The 13,370-nt window shown below is 42.2% G+C and overlaps 1 protein-coding gene across 1 annotated transcript; it reads left to right on the top strand.

The window, feature by feature from the left end:
- Positions 1-4,509: 4,509 nt before the first annotated feature.
- Positions 4,510-7,082, top strand: LOC115127066 (major histocompatibility complex class I-related gene protein-like). The gene is made up of 2 exons (XM_065012221.1): positions 4,510-4,654; positions 5,578-7,082. The coding sequence occupies exons 1-2, from the start codon at positions 4,597-4,599 to the stop codon at positions 6,531-6,533; spliced, it is 1,014 nt and encodes a 337-aa protein (XP_064868293.1). The 5' UTR covers positions 4,510-4,596; the 3' UTR covers positions 6,534-7,082.
- Positions 7,083-13,370: the final 6,288 nt, after the last annotated feature.

Genomic DNA, 13,370 nt, shown 5'->3' with positions numbered 1-13,370 from the left:
AAAAATAAACATTCCCAAAACAGGCAACATTTTCACTTCTGTTCTCAGAATGTTTAAAAACGTTCAGTTTTACCGCTCAGGAAATGTATGGCTTTGTTTCCACAACCAATGTGAAACCAAATACATACATACCCACAACTTCCAAGGAACCAAATGTGCTAGCTTGGCTATTCAGCTTACTCTGGGAGTCCTGGCCCTATCCACAAAGCATCTCAGAAAAGTTCCTAGGATTCCGGTTAAAACCGGTTTTAAGAATTTAAAAAAGCTCCCTGCTCAGAGTAGTTTTTAGGATGATGCTAAGACACTGCCCAGGCATCTGAGCCAGGAGTAAAATCAATTCATAAAAGTTTGCCTCAGCTGGTAATAACGACAGTATTGCAATAGTACAACGTTTGATATAGTTTCGCCTGACACGATCACTTTGCCTTCTCTTAATTCTTTGCTAATATGTTGGCATGCATAAACATGTTTTTTTTACCAAGAATAATTTTGATAGTATTATTGTTATATCAACACACTTGTAACTCCAGTTTAACAACTCTAAATCACTTTGGCAGAGTTGGCATCAAATCATTTGCATAAAACATTTGAAAGGTGTCACATCTGCTACTGCTATGCCCTCTGGTGTTCATCCGGTGTCTTCTTGACCTGCAGTTACTCCCCCTGTACTCTCACTCTCTCTCTCCCTCTCCATCTGTTGTCGTGACGTTGTATTAGTTAATGTGACGACTGTTGCTCATCGAATGATTAAAGGTTTCTAATTGCGTGATTAACTGAATCAAGCAATTATTAACTCATTAACCTGGGGCACCATGGGAAAATTTGTTTTACTGAGTTTCTATTTCCCAAATTAACTGACAGAATATCAGAATATCGATTTTACAACTGTCGCTAATTAATCAGTTTCCTCTGCAGTCTCATTCTGAATGTTGCATAATCCGGGAATCTGCACGGACCCGGGTCTCACCAATGAGTTCGTACCACACTAATCTTAGTTGAGTATTTATTTACTAGAAAGCTAAATGATGATTAAAGATACACATACACAAAAACACAGTCTAGGCTATTGATTAGAACTTAGTATAACGGGCCAACACACTATGGCGTGTGTTACCCAAAATGGGGATTTAAAAGAGAGAGAAAAAGAGAAAGTAGACGAGAGAAATATAGATTTGGGTGAATTTGTCAGCTATGCTTATTTTAACCCTTGCCCCAAACTGCCACTCTTATAGGTCAGAATACAATGATGTAATTACATGTGGGAGGTCTCAGATGGGAAGGTCCGCGTAGACTGTTTAGGCTGCTCAATGACACACTTCTCTGGTGCAACTCTCTGGTTGTCCTCACGATGTCAGTGTCCTTTTGGCTTAGTGGTCTGTTTCCTAGCCCTTGCTCTGGAAGGGGTCTTCTGAGGACAGACAGCTCTGTAGCTCAGAGCTCACAGGAATGAAACAGTGTAGATACCACGGTTCGATGGAGAGTGGAGGCTAGGTGGTCCGGCTTGAATTCACCCGCTTAGACACAGCTACTCATCCGTAGCTTGGGTAGAAAAAGATTTCTTTGTCTTTAACCTTGGGTTGAGTTTTGCGTTCGTTTACTTTTTTAGTCCTCGGCTGCAGCTTGGGTCACTTAGCCTGAAGTGTTAATTCTTCACTCACAGGTTTTATAACCTCGGGTCAGAAGTGGGCGTAACCTCCTTTAGGGCAATTCTCTGGGCGTACCAAGTTAACCTCTTTCAGCTAGGAGGCACTATTTTTATGTTTGGAAAAATAACGTTCCCAAAGTAAACGGCCAATTTCTCAGGCCCATATGCTAGAATATGCATATAATTAGGATAGAAAACACTCTAAAGTTTCCAAAACTGTCAAAATATTGTCTGTGAGTATAACAGAACTGATATTACAGGCGAAAACCTGAGGAAAATCAAACCAGGAAGTGTATTCTATTTTGAAATCTCCATGTTCCATAGCCTGCCTTCGCTCCATTTAAAGGGATATCGACCAGATTCCTTTTCCTATCGCTTCCTCAAGGTGTCAACAGTCTTTAGACATAGTTTCAGGCTTTGAGCGAGAAAGATAACATCGTGTAGTGGATAGCTGGGTGTTCACATGAGTTTTGCTTGCGCAGCACAGTGGGGCAGCCTTTGACTCTCCCTCTCCTACTGAAAAAGAGATAGTGCCGGTTGATATATTATCGATTATATATATTAAAAACAACCTGAGGATTGATTATAAAAAACGTTTGACATGTTTCTGTGGACATTACGGATACTATTTGGAATTTTTGTCTGCGTTGTCGTGACCGCTCGAGCCTGTGGATTTCTGAACATAACGTGCCAAACAAACAGAGGTATTTTGGATATAAAATAATCTCTATGGAACAAAAGGAGCATTTATTGTGTAACTTGGAGTCTCGTGAGTGAAAACATCCGAAGATCATCAAAGGTAAGCGATTAATCAAAGGTAAGCGATTAATTTTATTGCTTTTCTGATTTTCGTGACCAAGCTACTTTGATGCTAGGTCTTCATAATGTTTTGTCTAGTGATCGATAAACTTATTCAAACGCTTGGATTGCTTTTGCTGTAAAGCATATTGTGAGATAATAAAAAAAACTGTTTTACTGTTAAGGGTTAAATTACGATAGATAAATGTCTGGTTCTTTTTTTATTGACACCGTAGGTTCATTTACTTTGACGTGAAACGGAAAGATTAGCGCTCTATTTTCATTTTTGACCTTTAATCCCAGAAAAATGGCCATAACTCAAAAACCGTTGAGGCCTCGAAGCCATCTTGTTCGGGGCTGACTGCCCATTATGCCAAACCTATGCTCACCAAGTTTCGTCTTCAAAGTCTTTTCAATTTAGGAGAAAAGGCCACGTCGTGATTGATGATGTTTTATACATTTGCTATATGATTCCATTCGCCCTCTTTTGGGATTTACCGGGACAGAGGAAAAATGACCAACATTTGAACATTTTATAAAACGGAATCCGAATGTCCGAGAGACTTCGTTTGATAACTTTCTGGAAGATCCGGCCCTGCTGTTTTCACCCAGTCCCCAACGTTTATGGGAAGCTTGTCAGGGTCTTCACCTGGGGGAACCTTGTTTGCTTTCCCGTGGGCAGAGTGGAGAGACCTGACAATAGAGGTTAGTTCTTTCAAAATCCGCTGCTGCGCATTTTCATGAGGACAGGGGGCAAGTATTCCACCCAGCTCATTGTTGTGGAATGATAGGCTTTTTCAAGCCCCCCTTTGATCACTTGATTAGCCCTCTGTAATCCCATTACTCTGCGGGTGATGGATGAACACAAACTTCTGGTCTACACCTATCATTTTGGCCACTTGGGCAACCAAATCTCCTATGAGACGGGTGCCATTGTCTGCAGACAAAACCTCAGGCACACCGAACCTGGGTTTAATTTCCCTGACTAGCAATTTTGCAACTGTTCGCGCATCGCAGCTTGTGGTGGGAAATGCTTCCACCCACCTGGTGAACCTGTCAATTATCACCAGGCAGCATCTCTTTCTTTCTTTTCGCTCTACCATGTCTATGAAATTCATAACAAGATGGACAAAGGGTCATTTTGGAGTGGAGAACTTCCCTGGTTGCAGTGGAGTTCCCTTGTCTACGTTATATAACAAACATGTCGCACAACGGTAAATGAACTGTTTGACGTGCAGATTCAAATTTGGGCAAAACCATTGGGCCGAAATGTTCTCCACCATATCCCCCTTTGACAAATGGCTCACACCATGAGCCAATCAGCAAGCAGTAGAGATCATGGTTGACGGAAAACAGGGCATAACAGACAAAAGATGTAGCCATAAGCAAAACGTAGGACACAGAGCACACCCTCTCTCCCTCCACACTTGCTGAGTCTCACATATAGTTGCATGAAAAAGGATGTGAACCCTTTGGAATTACCTACATACATTTGTCTAAAAATGTGATCTTATCTTCCTCTAAGTCACAGCAACAGACAAACACAGTGTGCTTAAACTACTAACACACAAATGATTGCATTTGTCTTGTCTATATTGAATACATCATTTAAACATTCACAGTGTAGGTTGGAAAAAGTATGTGAACCCCTGGGCTAATGACTTCTCCAAAAAACAAATTGGAGTCAGGAGTCAGCTAACCTGGAGTCCAATCAATGAGACGAGATTGGAGATGTTGGTTAGAGCTGCCCTGCAATATAAAAAACACTCACAAAATGTGAGTTTGTTATTCACATGAAGACCTAAGTAGACCTAAGATTAATAATTGTTGACTTGCATAACCTGGAAAGGGTTGTGAAAGGGATTTGGGGAATGGGGAGGATTTATAATAGTTATAATAGTTTTCTTAGTAGTACAGGATTAGATAGGAGAATTAAGTTTCACTTAATGTTTGTTTCATTATTCATTTAGTCTGTAAACTGTGATTGACTACACACTCCAGTACAGTAGGTGGCAACATGCACCTCTAACATTTGTTTGTGGATGCGCATAATATTACAGAAGAAGAAGGATAAGCGAAAGAGAAAGTGTCAGACTCGAGAGTTAGAAACTGTTTTGTGAGGCTACCGCAAAAGCAGTGAACATTTCTCAATCATGGGCAAACTGTCTGTCTTTTTGTTTGTTCTTTCCTTTTCCACCATTGTCAACGCAGGTAAGATGGACTATTTACTTTCTCTCAACTCATTGAAAGATTTGTTGTGTTATAAAATGTTAAACAAAACGTTTGGGATTATAGGTTATCTGCATTTTTGTCAAAAGTGAGTGATTGACATAGCATTGCTCTGTTCAATATTCTCTACCTAGAGAGTACTCTAAATGCCCCAATTCATGTTGTAGAGTTCAAAAGAGTACAAGATCAAAATAGCTGACACCAGGCAGCTGCACAGATAGGTCTCTACCTGTGTAGAGCACGTGCTATACTTTTCCCTTCCATTGTCCAAAGTCTCCTGCCCTTTTGGGTGGTGGTATAATTTCCCCCAAAATGTTATTTTTTTTGTGGAAATGTTCAACTTCGCTACCCCCCCCCCCCCCCCATCCATTGGTTGCTCCTGTTGATATGCTCTGTACAGAGCTTGCCCACATGCCCAGTTGTGCCCTTTCCCCCTCCAGTCTGCCCTGCACAGAGAATGAGTGAGCCCGGTATCCAAACATGCTTGAGAGATGTGGTCACTGGTCGAGTCTGTGTAGCTGACTACCTAGTTCAAATATCAACAGTACAGCCACAGCAGCATAACATTTCATTATCACTTGATAACCCTTGATTTTGTCTACACCATCATCAATATTCAGTCTGATTGGCTGATACTCACAGCAGAGAGAGGCAGAAAGAAAGAGTTAAATCACAATCAGTGTAAAATAAATAGAGTTCGCTAACTAGTATATTTACATCAATCATCAACATCAATGATCAGCTGATAGCCCACCCTCTTTCTCAATCATGTCTTTAGGAGGCACTAACTATCTTAATTACAATTTTTGATGATGAGTGAAAGCCAAATATCTTAGCAGATAAAACCTTATAGTCCCAGGCTCTCGAAATGTCCATAACTGTGTATAATATCACTCCTCTCCCAGGTTCAGGATCACATTCTCTGTGGGCACTTGCAAATTACATCATCGGAGAGACGCCTTTCCCTGAGTTTACGGTTGTGGTGATGTTGGATGACATCCATGTGGCTTACTATGACTCCAACGATAAACAGCCTGTCTACAGGGGACCTAAACCAACAGGAAAAATACATGATGAATTATTTCAGGACGGAGATTATGTGTTTGGAATTATGTACCACCACATGAAAGGCAGATCATTTCACCTAAAGCACCACTTTAATCTCACAGGAGGTGTTCAAGTTCAGCAAAGAATGTCTGGCTGTGAGATGTTAGACAGTGGTGAACCAGCTCTGATCATGGAAAAAGACACTTTCAATGCCATTTATACAGATCAAACGTTATATTACAACATGACACATTTTACATATGATGCTGGGAAACTACGACCAGGATATGATGGGGTGAGGAGAGAATATCTTAGAACACTTTTTGGGAATGTTTTCCTTCCCATTTGCATCAGAACACTGAAGACAATCCTGAAGAGAGAGAAGAACGTTGTGATGCGTAAAGTTCCTCCCAGACTCAGGTTGATAAAGAAAGAGGTTTCTGGAGAGTTTCAGGTGAGCTGCCTGGCGTTTGGTTTCTACCCCCGCCACATCAACATGACCCTGCTGAGAGACGGCCAGCCAGTGGCAGAACAGGAGCTGACAGGGGGGGAGGTGCTGCCTAGTGGAGACGGGACCTACCAGCTGAGGAAGAGTCTGGAGGTCAGTACTGAGGAGCTAAAGAAGAGACACAACTACACCTGTACTGCCTCTCACCTCAGTCTGGACAACAAGCTGGATGTCAGTTGGGAGTCTGGGGCAGAGAGAGTTCACCTATCCACCCTCTCAGTTCTACTGGTGATGCTGCTGATTCTTATTCTATTGGGCATTTTCATTTGTGTCAAATGGAGGAGACGCACCGCATCGCAGACATAGTCTCAACTTGCCACGGTTGATGCAAAAGTGGAGGAGTAAATTAACCTGTCTTCAGATTCTAAGGGACAGCCCATACTTTTGATACTGAATGTGTTGTCTTTTGCAGATCATCATTCTAACAAGTTGTCCTATTATAATGTGAGCACATAAGCTGCCGGCGGGCCCAGTTATACAGGAAAGCTTAACTCGTGCTCTGCCTCTACAGTCCGAGTGGCTATTCCTCACGCACCTAGAACCTAACGCTTCAATATAGTATAAATATTTATGATGATAGATGCTTGGCTGCCATTTGACATATATTAACATTATCCTATTTCTGTCATATGTTGGGTACAGTCGGCGCTTGCCTTTGTTGGTAATTATTGCAATAGCATGTTCAAAAGGTTTAAACCAGTTCGCAATTGTTTTATTTCATTCTTTGGCCAAATTAAGTTCCAACTGTAATGCTGTGTTTGCCGCCATTATAATAGCATGCTCATATATTCCCTATGAACAACTACTTGACTGACTTTTGATATTATCCTAATAAAGTGTAGCAACTTTTGTGAAGGTTTGGTGTGGTGTGGCTATTATTGAACTTTAGCTGCTGCAGGTGTATGATATGAAGGTAGTGCACCCTGGTGCTCCAACTGACTCAGACAGTTGAACTTGAGGTGAGGAACTGTTTCAGGCCTACCAGAGTTACTCCTATAATCTAACAAAATAATGTTTACCTTTATCCTAAATATTCTGATCTAAAATAAACAAATTAACCTCCTTCTGTAAGTCTATATCTGTATAGCAAAAATATATATAAAAAAATATCTGTATATGTCACGTCCTGACCTTAGTTCCTTTTTTATGTCTCTATTTTAGTTTGGTCAGGGCGTGAGTTGGTGTGGACATTCTGTGTTCTATGTTTTTGTATTTCTGTGTTTGTCCTGGTATGGTTCCCAATCAGAGGCAGCTGTTTATTGTTGTCTCTGATTGAGAACCATACTTAGGCAGCCTGTTTTCCCACTATGATTTGTGGGTAGTTGTTTTCTGTCTTTGTATTAGTTACCAGACGGAACTGTTTCGGTTGTTCTTTTTGTTTACTTTGTAGTGTTCGGTTTAATAAAATGACGAACACTTGCCACGCTGCATATTGGTCCGATCCTTCCTACTTCTCCTCAGAAGAGGAGAAAAACCGTTACAGTATAGCATACACAGTAGCCACTTGGCATAAAGAAATGCATGTTGGTGTTGCAGCATGCTACCGGCATATCACTCTCTCGATCTCTCTGGGGATAGGCCTAAGCTTCTTTTCCTTTACACAGGCTATATATTTGTTTATACTAATATCATACAGTGGACACGTAAGTCTATAGGACTATGCATGCAATGCCTTGATGCATTTAGTGCTCAAATCCCCGACAGCTGAACCATGAGGTGGACAATTATTGTTTTAGGAAAGGAGCTTAAAAACCAAATTTAAAAAAGGCTATCAAGTTTTGCATATGTGACACACCCAAACACAATAAAGAGTGTTTTTGTAAAGTATTATAAACTGTTTTGAAGGACATGTAAATGTGTTTCATTTGGCCAACATCCCTCGGTTATTGATGGTACTGGCTGCGCCATCTCAACTGTCAGGTAAATTCAAATCTTCCTGGTCATGTTGTCTGGCTCCAAATTTTCCTAGTGGAAACCCTAACATTTTCATACTGTTAATATGCAGATTTTAGAATATTCGCATGAAAATCTGTAGCCAATTGGATTAAAACCTAGCTACAGACACCCTAAAGACTGGCATGTGCACTAATACAGTGTCACTTTGATTATGCCTGCAGATCATGGTTCACCAGCAGCCCCAGACATTTAAAGAAAAAACTACAGATTAGGATTGAATATTTTCCCTGTATTTTACAAATGTTCCATCACAATAACAATCACTTTTCTCCCTAGTAACCCAGTATTTCCCACCCAAAGATATTTTATGAGCCCAATGAGCCATTATCCAATACATAGCCTATGATAGGCTACTGCACATTATGTACGACACAAAACCGTAAAAGCCCATAGATGTAGCTATGCTCCAGTAAGCTAATATTTTTTAGTGTGGACTGTATTACTGTAATGTATTATATGGATGTTGATGTTGATGTTATATGTATTATATGGATGTTTTAATGTTGAAATATACAGTGCATTCAGAAAGTATCCAGACCCCTTCACTTTTTCCACATTTTGTTACTTACAGCCTTATTTTAAAATGGATGGATTCAACTTTTTCCCCCTCATCAATCTACACACAACACCCCATAATAACAAAACGAAGAAAAAAAAACATTTTTAGAACATTTACCAAATGTATTAAACATTTAAAACAGAAATACCTTATTTACTTAAGTATTCAGACCCTTTGCTATGAGTCTCGAAATTGAGCTCAAGTGCATGATGTTTCCATTGATCATCCTTATTAAGATGTTTCTAAAACTTGATTGGAGTCCACCTGTGGTAAATTCAATTGATTGGACATGATTTGGAAAGGCACACACCTGACGATATAAGGTCCTACAGTTGACAGTGCGCAGAAGAGCAAAATCCAAGCCATGAGGTCGAAGAAATTGGAGCTCCGAGATAGAATTGTGTCAAGGCACAGATCTGGGGAAGGATACCAAAAAATGTCTGCAGCATTGAAGGCCCCCAGTGGCCTCCATCATTCTTAAATGGAAGAAGTTTGGAACCACCAAGACTCTTCCTAGAGCTAGCCGTCCGGCCAAGCTGAGCAATCGGGGGAGAAGGGCCTTAGTCAGGGAGTTGACCAAGAACCCGATGGCGACTCACAGAGCTCCAGAGTTCCTCTGTGGAGATAGGAGAACCTTCCAGAAGGACAACCATCTCTGTAGCTCTCCACCAATCAGGACTTTATGGTAGAGTGGCCAGACAGAAGCCACTCCTCAGTAAAAGGAACATAACAGCCCGCTTGGAGTTTGCCAAAAGGCACCTAAAGGACTCAGAACATGAGAAACAAGATTCTCTGGTTTGATGAAACCAAGATTGAACTGAATGCCAAGCAACACAACTTGAGGAAACCTGGCACCATCCCTACGGTGAAGCATGGTGGTGGCAGCATCATTGTTTTTCAGCGGCAGGCATTCGGAGACTAGTCAGGATCGAGGGAAAGCTGAACGGCGCAAAGTACAGAGAGATCTTTGATGAAAACCTGCTCCAGAGCGCTCAGGACCTCAGACTGGGGCGTAGGTTCACCTTCCAATAGGACAACTACCATAAGCACACAGCCAATACAACGCAGGAGTGGCTTCGGGACAAGTCTCTGAATGTCCTTGAGTGGCCCAGCTAGAGCCCGGACTTGAACCCAAATCGAACATCTCTGGAGAGACCTGAAAATAGAGGTGCAGCGACGCTTCCCATCCAACCTGACAGAATTTGAGAGGCTCTGCAGAGAAGAATGGAAGAAACTCTCCAAATACAGGTGTGCCAAGCTTGTATCGTCATACCCAAGAAGACTTTGGGCTGTAATGGCTGCCGAAGGTGTTTCAAAGTACAGAGTAAAGGGTCTGATACTTAAGTAAATGTGATATTTCAGTTTTTTTTATGTATTCGCAAAAATGTCTAAGCCTGTTTTTACTTTGTCATTATGTGGTGTTGTGTGTAAATTGATGAGGGGGAAAAATGATGTAATCCATCTTACAATAAGGCTGTAATGTAACAAAATGTGGAAAAAGTCAAGGGGTCTGAAAACCTTCCAAATGCACTGTATAAACTAAATAGGTTCAACCATATCTCTACCTAAAACATCTCTTTAATATACACAACTATTGAGTCCACCTTGTCAATTCCCCAGTATGTTCTCCCCGGGCTCCCAATGTGGCAGCCCACCGGCACCTCTCTGATTCAATGGGGTTTGTTTAAAAGCGGAAGTCAAGTTTCGGTTGGACCTTGTGTATGATTGATAATGAAAATAAATGTAAATCTATGTATTTTCCTACACCTTGTCTGGGATGAGGTAGACTCCGTCCTCCGTGGTCTGGTACTGGGAGTAGCTAAAGTTCATGACTCGTCCCATGTCCATGTTCCTCGGGTTGTCCCATCCCTCACCTGGGAGCCCCTCCAGGGCGGACAGGTTGGTGCAGCACTGCGAAGCCTGTTGCTGGGAGCGGTGAGGGACACACTGGTGGAGCAGAGAGAGAATGTATGCTCTCAGAGCCATGGCTGAATCAGATGTCACCTCTATGAGGAAAAGGTTTAGAAATATGATCCTCCTCCCTTTCCCTTGTCATGAGTCTGACAACAGAAGACTTCCCTGCTCTGAATGTTGTTGATCAATGTTGTGGTTTTGGTAGGTTTAGGTCACAAGACCATGGGGGATCTGGCATTGAGTGGCGCTGCCCTCAAACTCTGGAATGATTGATATTAAAATGTGTTAAATAAAACACATAAGAGAGAAACTAACAATATGATGGTGACTCAAGACTCTTTATGAGAAACTCCTTGACCTGTCATGTCTCATTATTTGCATGGCCAGATCAGCAAGGGAGGATGTTTTGTACAGGTATTGTTTTCATTCAGATGTCTGCCTTTCACATCACACCTCACCCTAAACCTGTTTCTGAGAAAAAACCCACTTCCTTCCCACACAGAGAGGAAGTTTCCATGAAGTGCTGCAGTGCATCATGGTCTCATGGCCTACCGTTATACTGTTAAATCGTATATACTGTTAGATCTTATATACTGTTAGATCTTATTTTTACACTCTGAGCAAAAAGGACATTTTGTGTGTAGACTACATTTACAACAGTTCAAAACTTGTTGATGTTAAAAATCATGCATGAAGTTGAACATCAAATCAAATAATATTTTACACACACTCTGAAAACAACAGGTTTTTTACGAGCCATTAACGAACAACGCAGTTTTAAAAAATGAAGTTAAAAAAATGGCTAAATAAACTAAATAAATAATTGTAACACAATACAATAAAAAATAACGAGGCAATACAAGAGTCAAAAATACAGGGGTACCGGTAAGAGTCAATGAGGCTACAGAGTCAATGGGGAGGCTATATACAAGGGGTACCGGTCAATGTGGAGGCAGGGGGTAGTCAATGTGGAGGCTATATACAGGGGGGAGGTACCGGAGTCACAGAGTCAATGTGGAGGCTATATACAGGGGAGTCAATGTGGAGGTTATATACGGGTACAGAGTCAATGTGGAGGCTATATACATATACAAGGGTACAGAGTCAATGGGAGGCTACAGAGTCAATGTATATACAGGGGGTAGGAGTCAATAGGCTATACAGGGTCAATGTGGAGGATACAGGGGGTACGGTACAGAGTCAATGTGGAGGCTATATACAGGGGTACCGGTCACAGAGTCAATGTGGAGGCTATATACAGGGGAGTACCGGAGTCAATGTGAGGCTATATACAGGGGTACCGGTACAGAGTCAATGTGGAGGCTATATACAAGGGGTACCGGTACAGAGTCAATGTGGAGGCTATATACAAGGGGTACCGGTACAGAGTCAATGTGCAGGGGTACAGGTTAGTAGAGGTAATTGAGGTAATATGTACATGTAGGTAGGGGGTAAAGTGACTATGCACAGATAATAAACCGAGAGTAGCAGCAGTGTACGTGAAGAGTGTGAAGGAATGTGAATGTGTGTGCGTGTGTGTGTGTGTGTGTGTGGCGTAAATTTGTGTGTGTGTGTTAGCATGTCAGTGTAGTATGTGTGGGTGTGTGGTTAGAGTCCAGTGAGTCTACATGGAACCTGTGCAAGAGAGTCAGTGCATAAAATAAGGTGTCCATGGAAATAGTCCAGGTAGACATTTGATAAAGGCTTGGTGGGTAGATGCTGTTAATGAGCCTTTTGTTGTGCGGTAGCAAAGAGAACAGTCTATGACTTAGGTGGCTGGAGTCTTTTTCTTAGGGCCTTCCTCTGAAACAGCCTGGTATACAGGTCCTGGATGGCAGGAAGCGTGGCCCCAGTGATGTACTGGGCCATACCCACTATCCTCTGTAGTTGCCGAGCAGTTGCCATACCAAGATGTGATGCTTCCAGTCAGGATTCTCTCCATGTTGCGCTGTAGAACTTTTTGAGGATCTGAGAATCCATGCCAAAGTGTTTCAGTCTCCTGGGGGGAATAGGAGTTGTCGTGCCCTCTTCACGACTGTCTTAGTGTGTTTGGACCATGATAGTTTATTAGTAATGTGAACACCAAGGAACTTGAAGTTCTCGACCCGCTCCACTACAGCCCTGTCGATGTGAATGGGTATGTGCTCGGACCTCCTTTTCCTGTAGTCCACGATCAGCTCCTTTGTCTTGCTTACCTTGCGGGAGAGATTTTTGTCCTGGCACCACACTGCCAGGTCTCTGACCTTCTCCCTATAGGCTGTCTCATTCTCGTCAGAAAACCTAATGATGGTGTTGGAGTCGTGTGTGGCCACACTGTTATGGGTGAACAGGGAGTACAAGACGGGACTTAGCACGCACCCCTGAGGTGCCCACGTGTTGAGGGTAAGCGTACAGATGTGTTGTTGCCTATCCTTACCACCTGGTGGCGGCCCGTTGGGAAGTCCAGGCTCCAGTTGCAGAGGGGGGTGTTCAGTCCCATGGTTCTTAGTTTAGTGATGAGCTTGGAGGGAACCATGGTGTTGAATGCTGAGCTGTATTCAATGAACAGCATTCTCACATAAGTGGGAAAGGGCAGTGTGGAGTGCAATAGAGATTGTGTAATCTGTGGATCTATTGAGGCGGTATGCGAATTGGACTGAGTCCAGGGTTTCTGGGATGATGGTATTGATGTGAGCCATGACCAGCCTTTCAAAGCATTTCATGGCTACAGATAT

Source organism: Oncorhynchus nerka, linkage group LG27, assembly GCF_034236695.1.
Source record: "Oncorhynchus nerka isolate Pitt River linkage group LG27, Oner_Uvic_2.0, whole genome shotgun sequence".
Classification (NCBI taxonomy): domain Eukaryota; kingdom Metazoa; phylum Chordata; class Actinopteri; order Salmoniformes; family Salmonidae; genus Oncorhynchus; species Oncorhynchus nerka.
The sequence above is the reverse complement of the archived record's forward strand: the minus strand, read 5'-3'. Positions and strand labels throughout refer to the sequence as shown.